At 33.6% G+C, this 17,500-nt stretch overlaps 2 protein-coding genes across 3 annotated transcripts in view; one reads left to right on the forward strand and one right to left on the reverse strand.

Moving 5' to 3' along the window:
• Positions 1 to 17,500, reverse strand: part of LOC137658497 (adhesive plaque matrix protein-like) — a 1,563,467-nt gene that overhangs the window by 1,365,085 nt on the left and 180,882 nt on the right. The window lies entirely within an intron of this gene.
• Positions 14,823 to 15,970, forward strand: LOC137658918 (dnaJ homolog subfamily C member 7-like). Its single transcript, XM_068394036.1, has 2 exons — positions 14,823 to 15,225; positions 15,399 to 15,970. Exons 1-2 carry the CDS (start codon positions 14,823 to 14,825, stop codon positions 15,968 to 15,970), a joined length of 975 nt encoding a protein of 324 aa, XP_068250137.1.

Consider the following 17,500-nt stretch of genomic DNA (forward strand, 5'->3'; position numbering starts at 1 on the left):
CACAGTTGGGTGATTTCGTCTGTGAAATATATAATAAAATTAACATTGCAACTCTCCAATATTTTCTTCAAACATTCCGTATCTGATAAAGTCAATCAGAAGTCAATTTTAACAATCTCTAACGAATCCCTACAACAAAAAATATTTCTCTTATGCAGTTATTCAAACTCAGCTAGTGAGGGCATGAAATATATTCAAGCAGTACTAGAGACATAAAGGAAGTTACCCTCAGTAAACGTTGAGGTCCCTCCGTTTGAGACAAGCTAAGTATGCTTCAATTTCTTTGACCATCCTCTATAATTGGCAAATGGAAACTTATAACCGAAGATACACAAGATATGACTGGGGAAAAGAACAACTCATTCATGGAGAAAGGGGCATCAAGCAAATCAGGTTGTAATGATGTGTGATATCGTGAAATATTATTTTTCTTCTTCTTCTTCTTCTTTGTCTACATCTTTTCCCACTTCTATGTGGGGTCGATGTTTCTGGCCAGCTTTCTCCATCTACCTCTGTCCCACACTTCATCACCTGTTAATCCCTTTGATCGAAGGTCATCCTTGATACAGTCCATCCACCTTCGCTTGGTCTCCCTCTCCTTCTCGTTCCCTGTACCTCCATTTCCATCACTCTCCTCCCAATATATTGTTCATCCCTTCTCATGACATGACCGTACCACCTCAGTCGTCTTTCTTGGATTTTATCAGATAGTTTTCTAAATAAATAATCAAATAAATGAGTTATTATCATGATTATTATTATTGATTTTAGTAGTATTATCATAAGTAGAGAATCACAATAAAAACAAAACGAAACAATATATTATAGCGTTATCACATCCTAGATGTTTCAGCTCACTGACCGTGTTTTGGTGGTCAATGATAAGCATTTCCTTCTTCATATTCGAGGCACACTTTGGATTCCAACGATATATATAATTCAACATCAAAGTATATATATATATATATATATATATATATATATATATATATATATATATATATATATATATATATACACATATATATAAATATATATATTTATATATATATATATATATATATATATATATATATATATATATATATATATATATATATACACATATATAGTAATGGAGGTACAGGGAGCGAGGAGGAGAGGGAGACCAAAGCGAAGGTGGGTGGACTGTATCAAGGATGACCATCGATCAAAGGGATTAACCGGTGATGAAGTGTGGGAGAGAGGTAGATGGAGAAAGCTGACCAGAAACATCGACCCCACATAGAAGTGGGAGGGGATGTAGACAAAGAAGAAGAAGAAGAAGAAGAAGAAGTAATGATAGAAAAACATTAGGAATAACAGAATGGGTCCTTAGAGATTGCAAAAGAAGTAGGAGAAGGAAGAGAAGACGATGGATTGACGAACTAAGAAAGTGAGCTGGTATAGACTGGCGTAGAAAGACCACAAACAGATGCGAGTGGAAGGACATGTCTGAGGCCTTTGTTCTGCAGTTGACTAGTAACAACTGGTGTGATACACACACACACACACACACACACACACACACACACACACACATATATATATATATATATATATATATATATATATATATATATATATATATATATATATATATATATATATATATATATAAACAATAAATGTAGCCGTCTTAATCGACGTCTGGACAAAGGCTTCAGACATGTCCTTAACCATGTCTGGGGTTTGGCCATTTTCATCACCACGTGGGCCATTGTGGATTGGTGATGGTAGAGACTTTAATCAAATCACTGACAGCAAACCAACTTAGTAAGGGTGGCCCTGACTAGTACAACTCTGCTGATCATGGCGATACTCAAACCCTTTCACCACGTTAAGGTATCCCCACTCAGAAAGTAATATATATGTATGTATATATATATATATATATATATATATATATATATATATATATATATATATATATATATATATATAGAGAGAGAGAGAGAGAGAGAGAGAGAGAGAGAGAGAGAGAGAGAGAGAGAGAGAGAGAGAGAGAGAGAGAGAGAGGGCGTAGCTTTGCTGACTGGGGACTAAGGGAGAGATACTGCAAAGAACCCTTTAAAATGCCTACAGTTAACCGTCTGATATGCAATAATGGCACTAGCCTTATAGGGGATGGCTGCTAAAAGATATAAGAACTAGCATTTGCTAGTAAAGGAAATAGGCATATTTCCAAAAGGTCAGCCTAGGCCTATGGTGACTTTACGTAGTTGAGGTATGGCTGAAGGAGGTGTTCCTTCTCTGGGAATAATAGTTATTCCTCCAAGGTTTCGTAGCTTCTAAGTTTATGCACGTATGTACGTACATACACGAATAATATACTGCCAAAATAATTCATAGACAGCCAACTTCACCATCAACTCCACCAACGCCACAATTACTTCAAATTTTCTTATCGTTTATTCTATAAAGATTGACATAAAAATAATTACTTTTAATACGAAACATGAATAAAAATCTTATTTGACATTTAAGCAAATAAAAAACAAATTCGCCATCTTCAAATTTTGAATCTGTGGGAGAAGACTCGTTAAAGTTCGGCTCATCTGACTCGATGGAACGATTTGAATCAGCTGATTCGATAAAACAACCTGCTGTCTGTCAAATACCATCCTTGAACATCCCCACCATCTTCTAACAACCGAATCTCTCTCTCTCTCTCTCTCTCTCTCTCTCTCTCTCTCTCTCTCTCTCTCTCTCTCTCTCTCTACATTCTTTGCGTGGAGAATCTCGATCATTACGACTCGTCGGACCTTTTGAGGTTTTGCTTCTCAGAACTCAATTCTGTGAAGGAAATGGCCGACGATGGCCGCCATTAACCATCAATTTCCTCGGGCTGGAATGTGGGAATCGTTTTTAATTCTCTCCATTATTCCGAATTCACGGGTGTTTGTTATTCCTCCGTTTTCAAAATGAGGGCCAATTAATTCGTGGCTCTGCTTTTTGGGTAGGGGTTGGGTAGGGTGGGCTAGTTACTTCATAATATGTTTATATGGAGATTATAATTAGTAAATAGTAGTTTAGCTAATAATAATAATAATAATAATAATAATAATAATAATAATAATAATAATATTACTGCTACTACTACTACTACTACTACTACTACTACTACTACTACTACTAATAATAATAATAATAATAATAATAATAATAATAATAATAATAATACCGAAGGGTATCAATTTGATTAGAGGGTAAATTATAGCTGATATTTTAGAAGAATAATATAATTCGATAGCCAGGATAACAATCGAAATATTTTTTTGCTTCCATCGTTTCTGATATATATATATATATATATATATATATATATATATATATATATATATATATATATATATATATATATATATATGTATATATATATATATATATATATATATATATATATATATATATACATATATATATATATATATTTTAATGAGTGCTTCCTGTGGGGATCTATTCAATCAGAGAGGGAATTTGGAACCAAAGAAATGAAAACAACACACTGTTCTAAAACACACTTATACAGATAATAATCGATACGAATTTTGTAGTAATTCTGTTTTTAAAAAGATATAAAAGGACTAAAAAGTTTCTGAATGCTTAAAAAATACTTCTAAACATATCCCTCTATGTTTTGAATTCTTGCATATTCTTGTATAAATATAATTGCGAACCTGTTTAGCCAAATGGCCCACTCTATATAAGGGTAAGTTATGTTGATTAATACTACTTTCATCCAAACAGGTTCTTACTTTATCAATGTTGAACATATACGGGCAGAAGGTACAAGGTAAACAAATGTTATTTTTAAAACACGACGCTCTTATCTACTTCATACAGTGACAGATTTCTGCAATAAATTACAGCTAATTTGGCGCCAAAACTTGTACACTTTCTTACTTAAATTAACGTAATTACCGAAAGTGCCAACTTTCAAATCAAAAGAGAATAATTTTGGGAACTCAAACACCAAACGACCTCTTTACTAAAGGAACGATTATCTTTATTCGAACGACAGCTAATGCTTTGAAGCCTCAGATTTCTCTATCCTAAATTTTCTTCCATCAAACCTAATCCTTTTGTTTCGCCTTTTCTGTTCCACGATAAAAGCGAATCGTTCAGAAACTAGAAATAAAAAGATGAGAAAAAAAAATACCGCTTTTAAGGTCTCGTTCAAGCAAAATCCCTTCTGGATCGGAGATGCTTGGCGAAGTCGCTCTTTCTCTCTTGGCTCATCCAGTTAACCTTAATTCCTTTGATTTCTTTTCTTTTCCCATATTTTCAAAGTGGGATCTGCAGCTTCAGTTTAATTCTTTCTATTTGTTCTTTTCCTCTTGGTCTCCTCGGTCTTAATTACTCGGTAAATCTTCCTTTCCTTTTTTCTGTCCTTTTGTTAATAAATCTAGTTTTAGAGTCACTTCAAACAACCTTATATTATAACCATTAACCATAGAAAAAATATACCTTCAGTCACGGCTACTGAGCTATCAGTGCCGTCTTCGTTCTTAAGTAAAAAGAAATTAATGATGAAAATCTGACGTTACGGATTCCAACTACATTCGATTTAGGATAAACGTAAATACAGGTAGAACATTTTTTGGGTCGATTTAAGACGTTTCTTCTGCGATCAATCACGACTGCATTTTTTGGAGAGAACGACTCCCTTTTGCCATGTATCACGTCTAGTCTTCCGGAGCAGTGACGAATATGCAAAAACAAGTAAAGTGAAATGAATGTGCGTAATCATTTTAGATATATGTGAATTGATGTATTTCAGCCATACACCTTAATCCTCTTTGGAAGGGTGCCAGGTGTTGCCAGAAGGTACTAGCTTTTCGGCTAGCCAACTACACATATACATAGGAGTGAGGTTGCTAGCCTTACCTTTATCCCAGCAATTGCTAGCACTCGTTTACATTCAGTTGAACCAGCGGATGACACAATACCAAACAAGAGCCAAATTTATACTACTTAGTCAAGCTGATTGCACCTTCGGAATGCTATGGGCAAAATCCACTAAAGCAATATTGGACCTAACCGATATATATATATATATATATATATATATATATATATATATATATATATATATATATATATATATATATATATACACATATACATATATATATGTATAATTTTTATATATATATATAAATAAATATATAGACTGTATATATATATATATATATATATATATATATATATATATATATATACACATATAAATATATATATATAAATATATACACATATATAAACATATATATATGAATATATATATATATATATATATATATATATATATATATATATATATATGTATATAAATATATATATATATATAAAGAGAGAGAGAGAGAGAGAGAGAGAGAGAGAGAGAGAGAGAGAGATTTTTTTTAATCAATTTATTACGCCCATTTGGCGTCAGACATTTGAGTACATGGTAATACAGTAATATTGTTTACATCTACATAGTAATTCAGTTATACCTAAAGAATAAAAAAAAAAGTATATGCAGACATTTAAGTACATATTTAAACAGTATTATTTACATATATAGCTTATAATGAAGTTTATACAAAGAAATAAAAAATAAAGTATAGACAGATATTTAGTACATATTAAAAATAATATTGCTCATTTCTATATATTTATGGTTATACAAATGAATTCATATGGAATACAAATTAAATTTAGTTTGACTTCATGGGTAGGTTGTACCTATCTTTAATTAACATTACAAAACAGCTGATTATTCAGTATCCACCAAAATGAGGATGGCGCATGATGATCTCATCGAGAAAATTATTATGTCAATATTTTTTTACATGTATCAACTACTGTGAGTCTTTGGGGGTAATATGTCACTAACAAGAGGACATTTCAGGCAATAGTGTTCCGAGGGAGAGAGAGAGAGAGAGAGAGAGAGAGAGAGAGAGAGAGAGAGAGAGAGAGAGAGGAGAGAGAGAGAGAGAGAGCCTTACCTTACCTTACCTTATTTTTTGTTTGGGTTCCCCCAGGTCCCTCAGTGTGAGGCACCTCGTATATCCACCAGAGAGTTGCTAATGCATCTTCCGGTGTATTTTGCATCTTCCAGTCTTGGATGGTCTGGGATGCATCTTAGGTATTTATCGAGCTTATTCTTAAACACATCTACGCTCACTCCTGATATGTTTCTTAGATGAGCTGGCAGCACATTAAATAGTCGCAGCATTATCGATGCTGGTGCGTAGTGGATTAATGTCCTGTGCGCCTTTCTTAGTTTACCTGGTATATTTTTTGGCACTATTAATCTACCTCGGCTTGCTCTTTCTGATATTTTAAGCTCCATGATGTTTTCAGTAATTCCTTCTATTTGCTTCCATGCTTGTATTATCATGTAGCGTTCTCTTCTCCTTTCTAGACTGTATAGTTTTAAAAATTTCAGTCTTTCCCAGTAGTCAAGGTCCTTAACTTCTTCTATTCTAGCAGTATAAGACCTTTGTACACTCTCTATTTGCGCAATATCCTTTTAGTAGTGTGGGTACCATATCGCATTGCAGTACTCGAGTGTACTACGTACATAAGTTTTTTAAAGCATAATCATGTGTTCAGCTTTCCTTGTTTTAAAGTGTCTGAATAACATTCCCATTTTTGCTTTACATTTAGCCAACAGTGCTGCTATTTGGTCGTTGCATAACATATTCCTATTTAACATTACACCAAGGTCTTTAATTGCTTCCTTGTTTGTGATTGTCTCATTATTGTATGCATATACCATTCCTTCTCTGTTTCCATAATTTATTGATTCGAATTTATCGGAGTTAAATACCATCCTATTTATCTCCGCCCATTCATATATTTTGTTTAGATCTCTTTGTAGTGAGTTCCTATCTTCATCACAAGTAATTTCTCTACTTATTCTTGTGTCATCGGCGAAACTTCTCACTACGGAGTTTTCAACATCACAGTCTATGTCTGAGATCATAATAACAAGCAGCAGTGCAGCTAATACCGTACCTTGTGGTACACCAGATATTACCTGGGCTTCATCTGATTTCTCGTCATTTGCAACCACTATCTGTTTTCTGTTTTGCAGGAGTTCTTTTACCCATTTTCCTATCTTTCCCACAATATTATGCTTTCTCATTTTTTTCTCCAATATGTTATGGTCTACCTTGTCAAAGGCTTTTGCAAAATCTAGATAGATCACATCTGTGTCTTTTTCATTTATCATATTTTTGTATATGTTTTCATAGTGTGCTATCAGTTGGGTCTGTGTACTTTTTCCAGGCACGAAGCCGTGTTGACCCATATTAAACAAATTATTTTTAACCAAATGGTTCATTATTTTCTTTTTTATTACCCTCTCATACACTTTCATAATATGTGATGTTAGGCTAACAGGTCTATAATTGCTTGCCTCTAGTCTTGATCCACTTTTGAAGATAGGGGTTATATAAGCTAATTTATGTTTAACATATATCTCGCTCATATCTACACTTTGTCTTAGCAGTATTGCAAGCGGCTTCGCGAAAGTGTTTGCAGTTTTTTTTTAACAAAATCGCTGGAACTCCATCTGGTCCGGCTGCCGATCCATTTTTAATTTCATTTATAGCCGTGACAATATCTGCTTCATTAATATCTATATCCGTTAGATATTCAACATTTTCTTCTCTCATTTCTGTTTCATTATTCTCATTCGCAATTCTTGGCATGAACTCACTCTTATATTTTTCTGCTAATATGTTGCATATTTCCTTTTTTTCATTTGTTAGCCGTCCTTCAATTCTTAGAGGGCCTATTTCTAATCTCCCTTTATTCATCTATTATTCATAGGAGTAAAGTACTTTGGGGTTTCTTTTTATATTTTGAAGTGTCCTTTCTTCCAAGTCCCTTTTTTCATTTTCTTTCGACTGTATAATCTTTTGTTCTGCAAAAGAAAGAGAGAGAGAGAGAGAGAGAGAGAGAGAGAGAGAGAGAGAGAGAGAGAGAGAGAGAGAGAGAGAGGCTAAAATACTCATAAACACTAGCAAATAGAGCATTCATGACTACCAGTAATTTTCACCTGGTAGGTAGTAGGTTGCACAAGGCACCAGCCACCTGTTGAGATAATGCCGCTAGAGTTATGGGGTCCTTTGACTGGCCAGACAATAGTAGATAGAATCTCTCTCTCTCTGTTACGGTTTATTTTTAATTTGCCTACACATACTCTGAATAATGTGGCCTATTCTTTCCACATTCTCCTCTGTCCTCATACATCTGACAAAACTGAGATTACCAAACAATTCTTCTTAGCTCATGGGGTTAGGTACTGAACTGTAATTGTTCATTGGCTACTTTCCTCTTGGTAAGTGTAGAAGAGAATTTAGCTATGGTAAGCAGCTCTTTTAAGAAGACACTCCAAAATCAAACCATTGTTCTCTAGACTTGGGTAGTACCATACCCTCTGTACCATGACCTTTCAATGTCTTGGGGTAGAGTTATCTTGCTTGAGGGTACACTCGGGCATACTATTCTATCATATTCTATTGCTCTTGTTATTCTGAAGGTTTGTATTTTATATATGAAAGATCTATTTAATGTTGTTACTATTCATAAGATATTCTATTTTAATTGTTCATTACTTTTCTTGTAGTTTATTTATATCCTCACTTCTCTCCTCACTGGGCTATTTTCCCTGTTGAAGCCCTTGAGCTTGTAGCATCTGGCTTTACGAACCAAGGCTGTAGCTTAGCTAATAACAATAATAATAATAATAATATTAATAATAATAATAATAATAACAATAATAAGGGAGGCGGGGTGTTCCTTCTTTACTTCTTCTTTTGTCGTTTCAATTATATGAATCCATAGAAAAAAACCGAATTTATAGAGCAAACAGAGGACCCTTATATCCGTAGGTCGGTGATCCTGAAAAAGGCTGCGAGGGGAAAAAAAAAAATTGGCTTCGTTAGTCTCCCTTCAACGATTTCGACAGATCCCGTTTTCTATTGCTCTGATAATGATCATCGAAATGGCCCCTTCCCGCGATGCTCTCTCGTTCGAAATATCTTTATGGTTTAGTTCATAAGATTCCGATAAATGGAGTCAAAGCTAAGTGGTTTGTTGAATCAAGACTCGTTATTTATTTATTTATGTCTGTTTTTTTTTACATCATAATTCCTTTCAGCGGAGATAATAAGATTTGCATATTAAAAAATGGCCTCAAAACTCTTAGTCCTCCCTGATTTATCCATATATTTCCAGATATGATAATCAATTGATTTATTCTATACTATAATTAAGTGATAATTATCATAATTGATAACTATGTGAGAAACGAAATTAGTCTTATTGAATTGCGGCTAAAATCAGCAATGGGAGTAAATTGCCCAATAACACGAACTGCAACCATGATCACCATTACTACTATACTCAATTTTTTTTAATGAGGCACATTTGCACTGACTCGTAGCGATGCCCTTTTAGCTCGGAAAAGTTTCCTGCTATCCGATTGATTAGAACTATCTTGTCCAACCAATCAGCAATAAGGAAACTTTTCCGAGCTAAAAGGGCACCCCTGCGAGTCGGTGCGAATCTGCCTCACTAAAAAAAATTGAGTATAGTACTTGTCGCATAGTAGTAATAATACTATAACTACCATCAATGTACTATTACATTTCAAGCAGTTTTTGTTATTGTTTCTAAGACGTTACATATACCAAAATATTTTTTAAATTCAAGTCTTGTTGACAGTTTCTTTGAGAGAGAGAGAGAGAGAGAGAGAGAGAGAGAGAGAGAGAGAGAGAGAGAGAGAGAGAGAGAGAGAGAGAGAGAGAGAATCTTTAAAGCGATAAATTTTGGATTAGATGTTTTAGTGAATTAAAATATTTTTCACAACAATACGATTACTAAACTGTATATTTCCACTGAAACTAACAGAACTAAAAGATTTCATTATCAATATATCGAAAAACACTTTGATAAAAAAAATCTTTCCTTATCAGACGGACTATCATTTTACAAGAGTTAAAAGTAGAACACGAAATGTTTATCAAACATTAATGGGAGACTATAAAAAATACTCTCATGAAAGACTTGGGAATTTATCGAAAGCAGATATTGGAAGTTGAAAGGAAAATGCGAAATTACCAACTTGTCTTTACAACAATCGAAGGCAAAATGATGCAATAAAATCAAGCATTGATTCTGTCGCAAATGACGCTAATGTTGCAATTCGTCGTTCTGAGACTTTGTGCTGCCGAAAATAGATTTATAATTCTAAGAATTAATTATCAATATGTCCATCAGTGAATATTCTTAACTGCAACACTATCATAAATGAAAGCACACAGGCACAGACACAGACACACAGACACAAACCTCGAAGAATAAGGACCTATAATTCGTCTTCTAATTTCTCCCATGAGTATCCTAAACCCTTCTCTTCCTCCTTCCCGTTACACAACAAACTAAATGTATTGCTCCGCATCTCGAATTTTCCCTGAATCAACACTTTCTCGTCTTTATGTTTTTCTCCAATTTTCAGTTTCTCTTTCCTATCTTCTGCCTTACATTATCCCTCCTTGTCACTCCTTTCTCACCTTTATCATTATTTGTTCTTTCGACTTAACTAGACGAAGAAATTACATTTTGAACCTATAATTACCCGGAGTAACTCAGGACGAGAGTTGGTTTTCTTTCTCTTAAAATATTTTATTTTTCCTTGTTTCCTTTCCTCACTGGGCTATTTTCCCTGTTGGAGCCACTGGGCTTGTAGCATCCTGCTTTACCAACTAGGGTTGTAGCTTACCAAGTAGTAGTAGTAACAATAATAATAATAATAATAATAATAATAATAATAATAATAATAATAATAATAATAATAAAGGAGACTTTGGATCCTCATTAGTCTTATGAACAAACTTCATTCTTTGCATTAAACTAGCTGACAGACCTTTTGATGAATATCAGCGCTTAATTCTACAGAAATATATTGAAATCACGAAAATTGAAGTTCAAGAAGCTTTCCGAATTTTGAGTGAAAAACGACGTTGTTTTCATAATCTTATTCCAGTAAACTGGAAACATCTGCTAATGGATTATAGTTATAGAAAACTGAGAACAGAGTGCCGAAGAGTGAATAACCGATTAAGAACAAAACTAAAAGTGTTGATTGAGAACAGTGATTGGAATAAGCATGCTAACCCTGATTTTGTATTGAATTTGTCAAGTAAACCTTTACAAGATAATGCTTATAGTGCTCTAGGTTATGGTTTAAGTTTTTCTTTTTCAAAAGGAAATATTGATCAAGTCGATGTCGCAAACTCTTTTTGTAATCTGGAAAGAAATGGCAATTTGTCAAGTGATGATGTAAACATTTGTAAAGGTATTGTTTATGGTGCTATGTCAAAACCAATATCAACTAGCATTCCAAAGCGTTTTTAAAGTGTTACAGTGAGTTAAAGAATGATAATGATCTGCATATTACGAAGGCAGATAAGTCTAACGTGTTTGTAATAATGGATAAAGATAAGTATGTGGGAAAGATGGATAATCTGTTGTCGGATAATGAAACTTATTCTGAAGAATGTGGAAATCCCTTAGAAACTATAAATAGTAATTTCAATAGGAAATTAAAATCCATCTTGAAAGGATATGATGCATTCATTAAGCAATTTTCTTCCCAATGTGCCACATTACCGTATATGTACGGTCTTATCAAAACTCATAAGATTAATAACCCTGTCAGGCCAATAATCAGTTCAGTTGGTAGTGTTTCTTACAAATTGTCAAAGTGGTTAGTGCAAGTCCTCATGCCTATTGTTGGAAATATATCCCAATCGCATATAAAGAATAATACAGATTTTGTTAACAAGTTGCTTAGTGCTCGCATTGATTTTAACTTTAAAATGGTAAGTTTTGATGTAACTTCTTTATTTACGAAGGTTCCAGTTGACGATCTATTGACATTTTTATCCGACGAATTAAGTAAGCATGTTTTACCTTTATCTTATGACAAAATTATTGAATTGATAAAATTATGTGTTAAAGACTGTAAATTTGTTTTTAATGGAAAGTACTACCTACAAAAGTTTGGAATGGCAATGGGTAATCCCCTATCCCCAGTACTCAGTAACCTTTACATGGAATTTTTCGAAGTAAAACTGTTGCCAGCGATTTTGCCTAAAGGGGTTCTTTGGTTTCGTTATGTTGACGATATTTTTTGTGTTTGGCCTACATATGAGAATCTAAATATTTTTTTGGAAAAGTTAAATAGTTTAGTATACTCCATAAAATTCACTATTGAAGAAGAGAATCATTGTAAATTGCCATTATTAGATGTTTTAGTGCATAGAAATGATAGAGGCTTTGTTTTTTATATTTACAGGAAACCTACTAATGTTTGCTCCCACATTCATTTTTATTCAAATCATCAAACTAGTGTAATAGTTTCTGTTTTTTTCAAGTATGTTTTTAAGGGCTTTAAGGATTTGCAGCCCCGAATTTATAGACGCAGAATTTCGTAGAATTAATGACATAGTAATTAAATTAAAATATCCTAAAGTTTTAATTGACAAGTCTCTACAGAAAGCTAGGCATATATTTTATTCCGACAAGAATAGGGAACTTTTTAAGAATCAGAATGTGCTGGCACTTCCATACAATGAAAACTTTGCTTATATAAAAGATTTATTGAAAATATTCAAAGTAAATTTAGTTTTTAAAAGTTCAGGAACGGTAAAGAATGTCCTAATAAATAATTCTCCAAATTATAATAGTGGCTCTATTTACATAATTCTACGTACTGGTTGGGACAAGAAATATGTGGGTCAAACCGGAAAATTGCTTAACAACCGAATAAAACAACATCGATATGCAGTTAGGACAGGACAAATGTCGTGCCTTGTTTGTCCACATGAACGATTTTAACCACTGTATTGACTGGGAAAACTCCTCAGAGATTTTATTTTGTAAAAATCTTGTTAAAAGAAATATTATTGAATCTGCTTTTACTAAATATTTTAATAATCAAATTTTAAATCTCAGTTCTGGTCTTTTTAAACCAGACACTCATCTTGTTAATGAAATTGTAAGGAAGTACAATGTAAACATTTAGTTTAACGATTGTTATATTACTAGTATTTTATTATAAACTACAATTGTTTATTCATTTTTAACGACTGTTAGTTATTTTAGCATATTGATAATGCTTTGCTTGTTTGTGGCTTTTATTTCAGTTTTGGTAGGTTTCTTTATTGAATTATTTTATTTTCTATTTCACTTTGTACCCTGAAGAAGTGTACGTAATACACGAAAGCGCTTGTTACCTGGTCTTTTCCTTTCCTGTTTCCTGTGGATTTTACCCTTTAATATATATATATATATATATATATATATATATATATATATATATATATATATATATATATATATATATATACACATATATATATATATATATATATATATATATATATATATACACATATATAATATATATATATATATATATATATATATATATATATATATATATATATATATATATATATATATGTGTGTGTGTGTCTATATAGCCACGAATGGAAACATTAAGACTTTCGTTGTATTAGTGGACATAAAAACTCGTATATATGTATGAAATGTATGCATATAAGCACACGCACACACAAATATTATATATATATATATATATATATATATATATATATATATATATATATATATATATATATATATATATATATATATATATATATGTGTGTGTGTGTGTGTGTGTGTGTGTGTGTGTGTGTATGCGTGTGTGTGTGTCCTTATATGCATACATTTCACAATCTTACATTTTAATCATATTGGATTAAAAGGTTCTGAAGACTTTTCAGCCCCCTGGAGCCAATTTTGAAGTCACCAACTCCAACACCAGATCTCCGGGAAATTTTTCCTCCTTTCAAGACTGAAGACGGTGTTACCTCAAGATAAGATATGATAATAATAATAATAATAATAATAATAATAATAATAATAATAATAATAATAATAATAATAATAATAATAATAAGCGAAGGAGACGTCTGAAAGCTGTATATTATTATTATTATTATTATTATTATTATTATTATTATTATTATTATTATTATTATTATTATTATTATTATTATTATTATTATTTCTCAAGTTAACACCGTCTTCCGTCGGGAAAGGAGGACAAAAATTCCCGGAGATCCGTTGTCGTTGGAGTCAGTGACGACAAAAATGTCTCCAGGAGACTGAAAAGTCTTCAGAATCCTTTTTAGACTCTTATTCATTTTTTTTTTCAAACCAATGCTGATACGAACCTCTGGATAGGTATGTATAGTTATGGCATTTAATAAAGCATTCGGTGTATGGCTGAATAAGATCGGAAAATTTGTTAGAGGACAATACAACAGGCCTCAAAAAGCAGCTTCAGTTATTCAAGAACAGAACGCTGCATGCGAGGATATGACGTTAAATCTTCAAGGACAGCTGCGAACTTTCCAGGAGTCCTCCGTCTTCAAATGGTTTTCGTCACTTCCAGAGGCGCCGCGTTTTGGAGACGGTTGTGCAGTCGCCTCTCAGGATGGATTCCTCCTTGGGTGGCTGCAGCACTGCCCTTGGATTGGGGGCGTTTGGAAAGCCCGTGAGGAACTACGTGTGTGTAAAGTTGGATTGCGTCAAATGGAGGCAGAAGCTTTGAGATTCAACGACCAGTTGAAATCGACATCGGAGCAAGGGAGGAAATCTTTTCTCAAGGTAACAGGACAATTTACATTTGTTTGGCTGCTGCTGGCGCAGCCATATTCGGTTTAACAATGTTTGCTACGAGAAGGACGGTGGAAAATCTTGAGGACGAAAAAAGCAAGTTACAAGGACAACTAAATGAATTGAGAATAGTAGTAGAAGAAATTAATACAGAAAAGGAGATGCAAGAAAAACTGAACGCCCAGAAAGAGATTGAGTATCAAAAGCTGAAAATTGACTGCGCTGAAAAAGACCTTCAGATGAAGGAAGAGGAAAAGAAACATGCAATTCTTAAAATGGGAATGGAGGAAATGAAAAAAGTTAATAAAATCCTTAATAAGAAAATAGAAAAACTTGAAAACGTCTGCGTCCAAAAGGATCTTCAGATGAAAATAAAAGAAAATTTACTGGAAATTCTAAAAGCTGATAACGAAGTTCAAAAACAGAAAACTGACCAACAAAATCAATTGAAAAGTAAAATAAATGAATTGGAGAGAGAGCGACAGGAGCAAGAAAGACTGAAAGAACAATTGAGAAACGAAATAAACAAACTAAACGCGAGAAACAGGTGGAAGAAAAGATGAAAGCTGAGAAGACGTCTGATCATCAGGAAAGGGAAAATGAGTCTGCGAAAACCGACGTTTAAGAGAACGAACGGTCGAAGAATGAAGACACTAAGAAAGAGAGTAAGAAGGAAACGGAAAATAAAGAGGAAAATAAGCAGAAAAATGTATTAAAGGCTGAAGCGAACGCAGCCTCCGGAAACCCTCTTGACATGGATATCATATTGAATTGTTGCCAAGAGTTTGAGAAATGTCGTCAAGAATGCAGTAGAGCCTACGTGCTACGAGGGAAGCACCTTCTCAAACTTGGCCTTTTCGACGCTGCCAGGAAGGACTTTGAAACTGCGAGAACGGTAGAAGGATTTGAGGAATGTTCGAAATTCATAGAAGATGCTAAGGCGCAAAGGAAGAAATGGGTAGACCAAACCCATTATGATATTTTGGGTGTAAGTCAGACGGCCACTACGAAAGAAATTTTAAAAGGTTTCAGAGTCTTGGCCATGAAGTGTCATCCGGACAGACACGGGGGTGAACCCAAATTCATACTGGATGGATTCGAGTGGAGGTTTAAAAGAGTGAATTATGCTAAAACTGTCCTGACGGATGAAAAACTCAGAAAGTCATACGATGTGTGGATTCGACCAAAGTCAGGATAGAAGGACCAACGGCATCGACGGCCAAAGCGAGTGTTTAAGGATATGTACAACTGTTTTGGCAGAGTTTTTGTATGTCAAAAAATAATTCTTCCTGAATTATAAAAAAAAAAAAAAGATAGAATATCTCAAAAAAAAATATTAAAACAAACCCCCCCCCCCAATGTAAAATCATAAAAGCCCAAAAAATTATAAAATCTTTAAAAATGCAAAAAAAAAAAAAAAAAAAACATGGGAAAAATAATCTTAGAATAAGTTTCTTTAGAGTTTTGATGAAAGTATTAGTTTTAGTTTACATTTGTAAGCAATCAAGTTTTTATGTAAAAGCCATTAGAAAGATCAAGTAGATGGACTATGAGAGGAGAAAAAAAAAATGGCCATTTTAATTAGGAGAAAATATCCTTTGATGCAGATGGTACAAGCTCTACATCATTGGGTACACAATGGCCTTAGTTGGAAGGATCAAGTGGACGGACAATGAAAAATGGAGAGAACAGGGGATTTTTTTTAAGAGGAAATATCCAGGAAGTGATTAAGGGATGCTTGGCTCACCTACCCGGCTTGAAGGACGTGGAATAACCTAGAGGACTTCCTCTACAGAGGGGAAAATCTTGTCTTTTTTTTCTAGTATGCTATGTCCCTGGTGTGGTCGTACAAGGGCTTCATCAGGAGAACAAACGGTCAGATATCTAGATCTATTCTTTCGGATCCTAACCCTCGGGTGGTTCTGACAGAATAATATAGAAGACTGGCTATGCAGAGGGGGGAGGAGGCAAGGTTCTTCTAGTATGTAGTCTAGTCCTTATAGGGGATCCAAAAAAATCAGGCTGGGGGAAAAGAGCTGACTCCTTTGAGGAGAATCAGCAGCAGCAAAAAAAAAAAAAAAATTAAATAAAAAATCAAAATATCCAAAAAAATATAAAAACTAGAAAAAAACTCTGAAAAAATTAAGAGAAGCAGGACTCGAGAGGAAATATCCTTTGATGAAGAAGTACAAGCCTGCATCATTAGATGAAGTACGGACTCAATTGGGAGGATCAACTGGTTGGACTAAGGAAGATTGAAAGAAAAGGAATTTTTTTTTTTTTTTTTTTTTTTTGAGGAAATATCCTTTGATGCAGAAGTACAAGCCTGCATCATTGAATAAAGTACGGACTCAATTGGGAGGATCAACTGGTTGGACTAAGGAAGATTGAGAGAAAAGGAATTTTTTTTTTAATAATTTTTTTTTTTTTTTTGAGGAAATATCCTTTGATGCAGAAGTACAAGCCTGCATCATTGAATAAAGTACGGACTCAATTGGGAGGATCAACTGGTTGGACTAAGGAAGATGGAGAGAAAGAGGAACTTCTTTTTTTTTTTCTTTTCTTTCTTCTTTTGAGGAGGAAATATCCTTTGCTGCAGAAGTACAAGCCCGCATTATTGGATAAAGTACGGACTCAATTGGGAGGATCAACTGGTTGGACTAAGGAAGATGGAGAGAAAAAGGAATTATTATTATCTCTTTTTTTTGGAGGAAATATCCTTTGATGC

The sequence above is a fragment of the Palaemon carinicauda genome, chromosome 19 (assembly GCF_036898095.1).
Source record: "Palaemon carinicauda isolate YSFRI2023 chromosome 19, ASM3689809v2, whole genome shotgun sequence".
In the NCBI taxonomy this organism is placed as follows: Eukaryota; Metazoa; Arthropoda; class Malacostraca; order Decapoda; family Palaemonidae; genus Palaemon; species Palaemon carinicauda.

Coding starts and splice junctions, on each gene's coding strand:
- LOC137658918 (XM_068394036.1), top strand. CDS start 14,823: ATGTTTGCTACGAGAAGGACGGTGGAAAATCTTGAGGACGAAAAAAGC. Junction 15,226..15,398: donor CCAACAAAATCAATTGAAAA/GTAAAATAAATG, acceptor CCGACGTTTAAG/AGAACGAACGGTCGAAGAAT.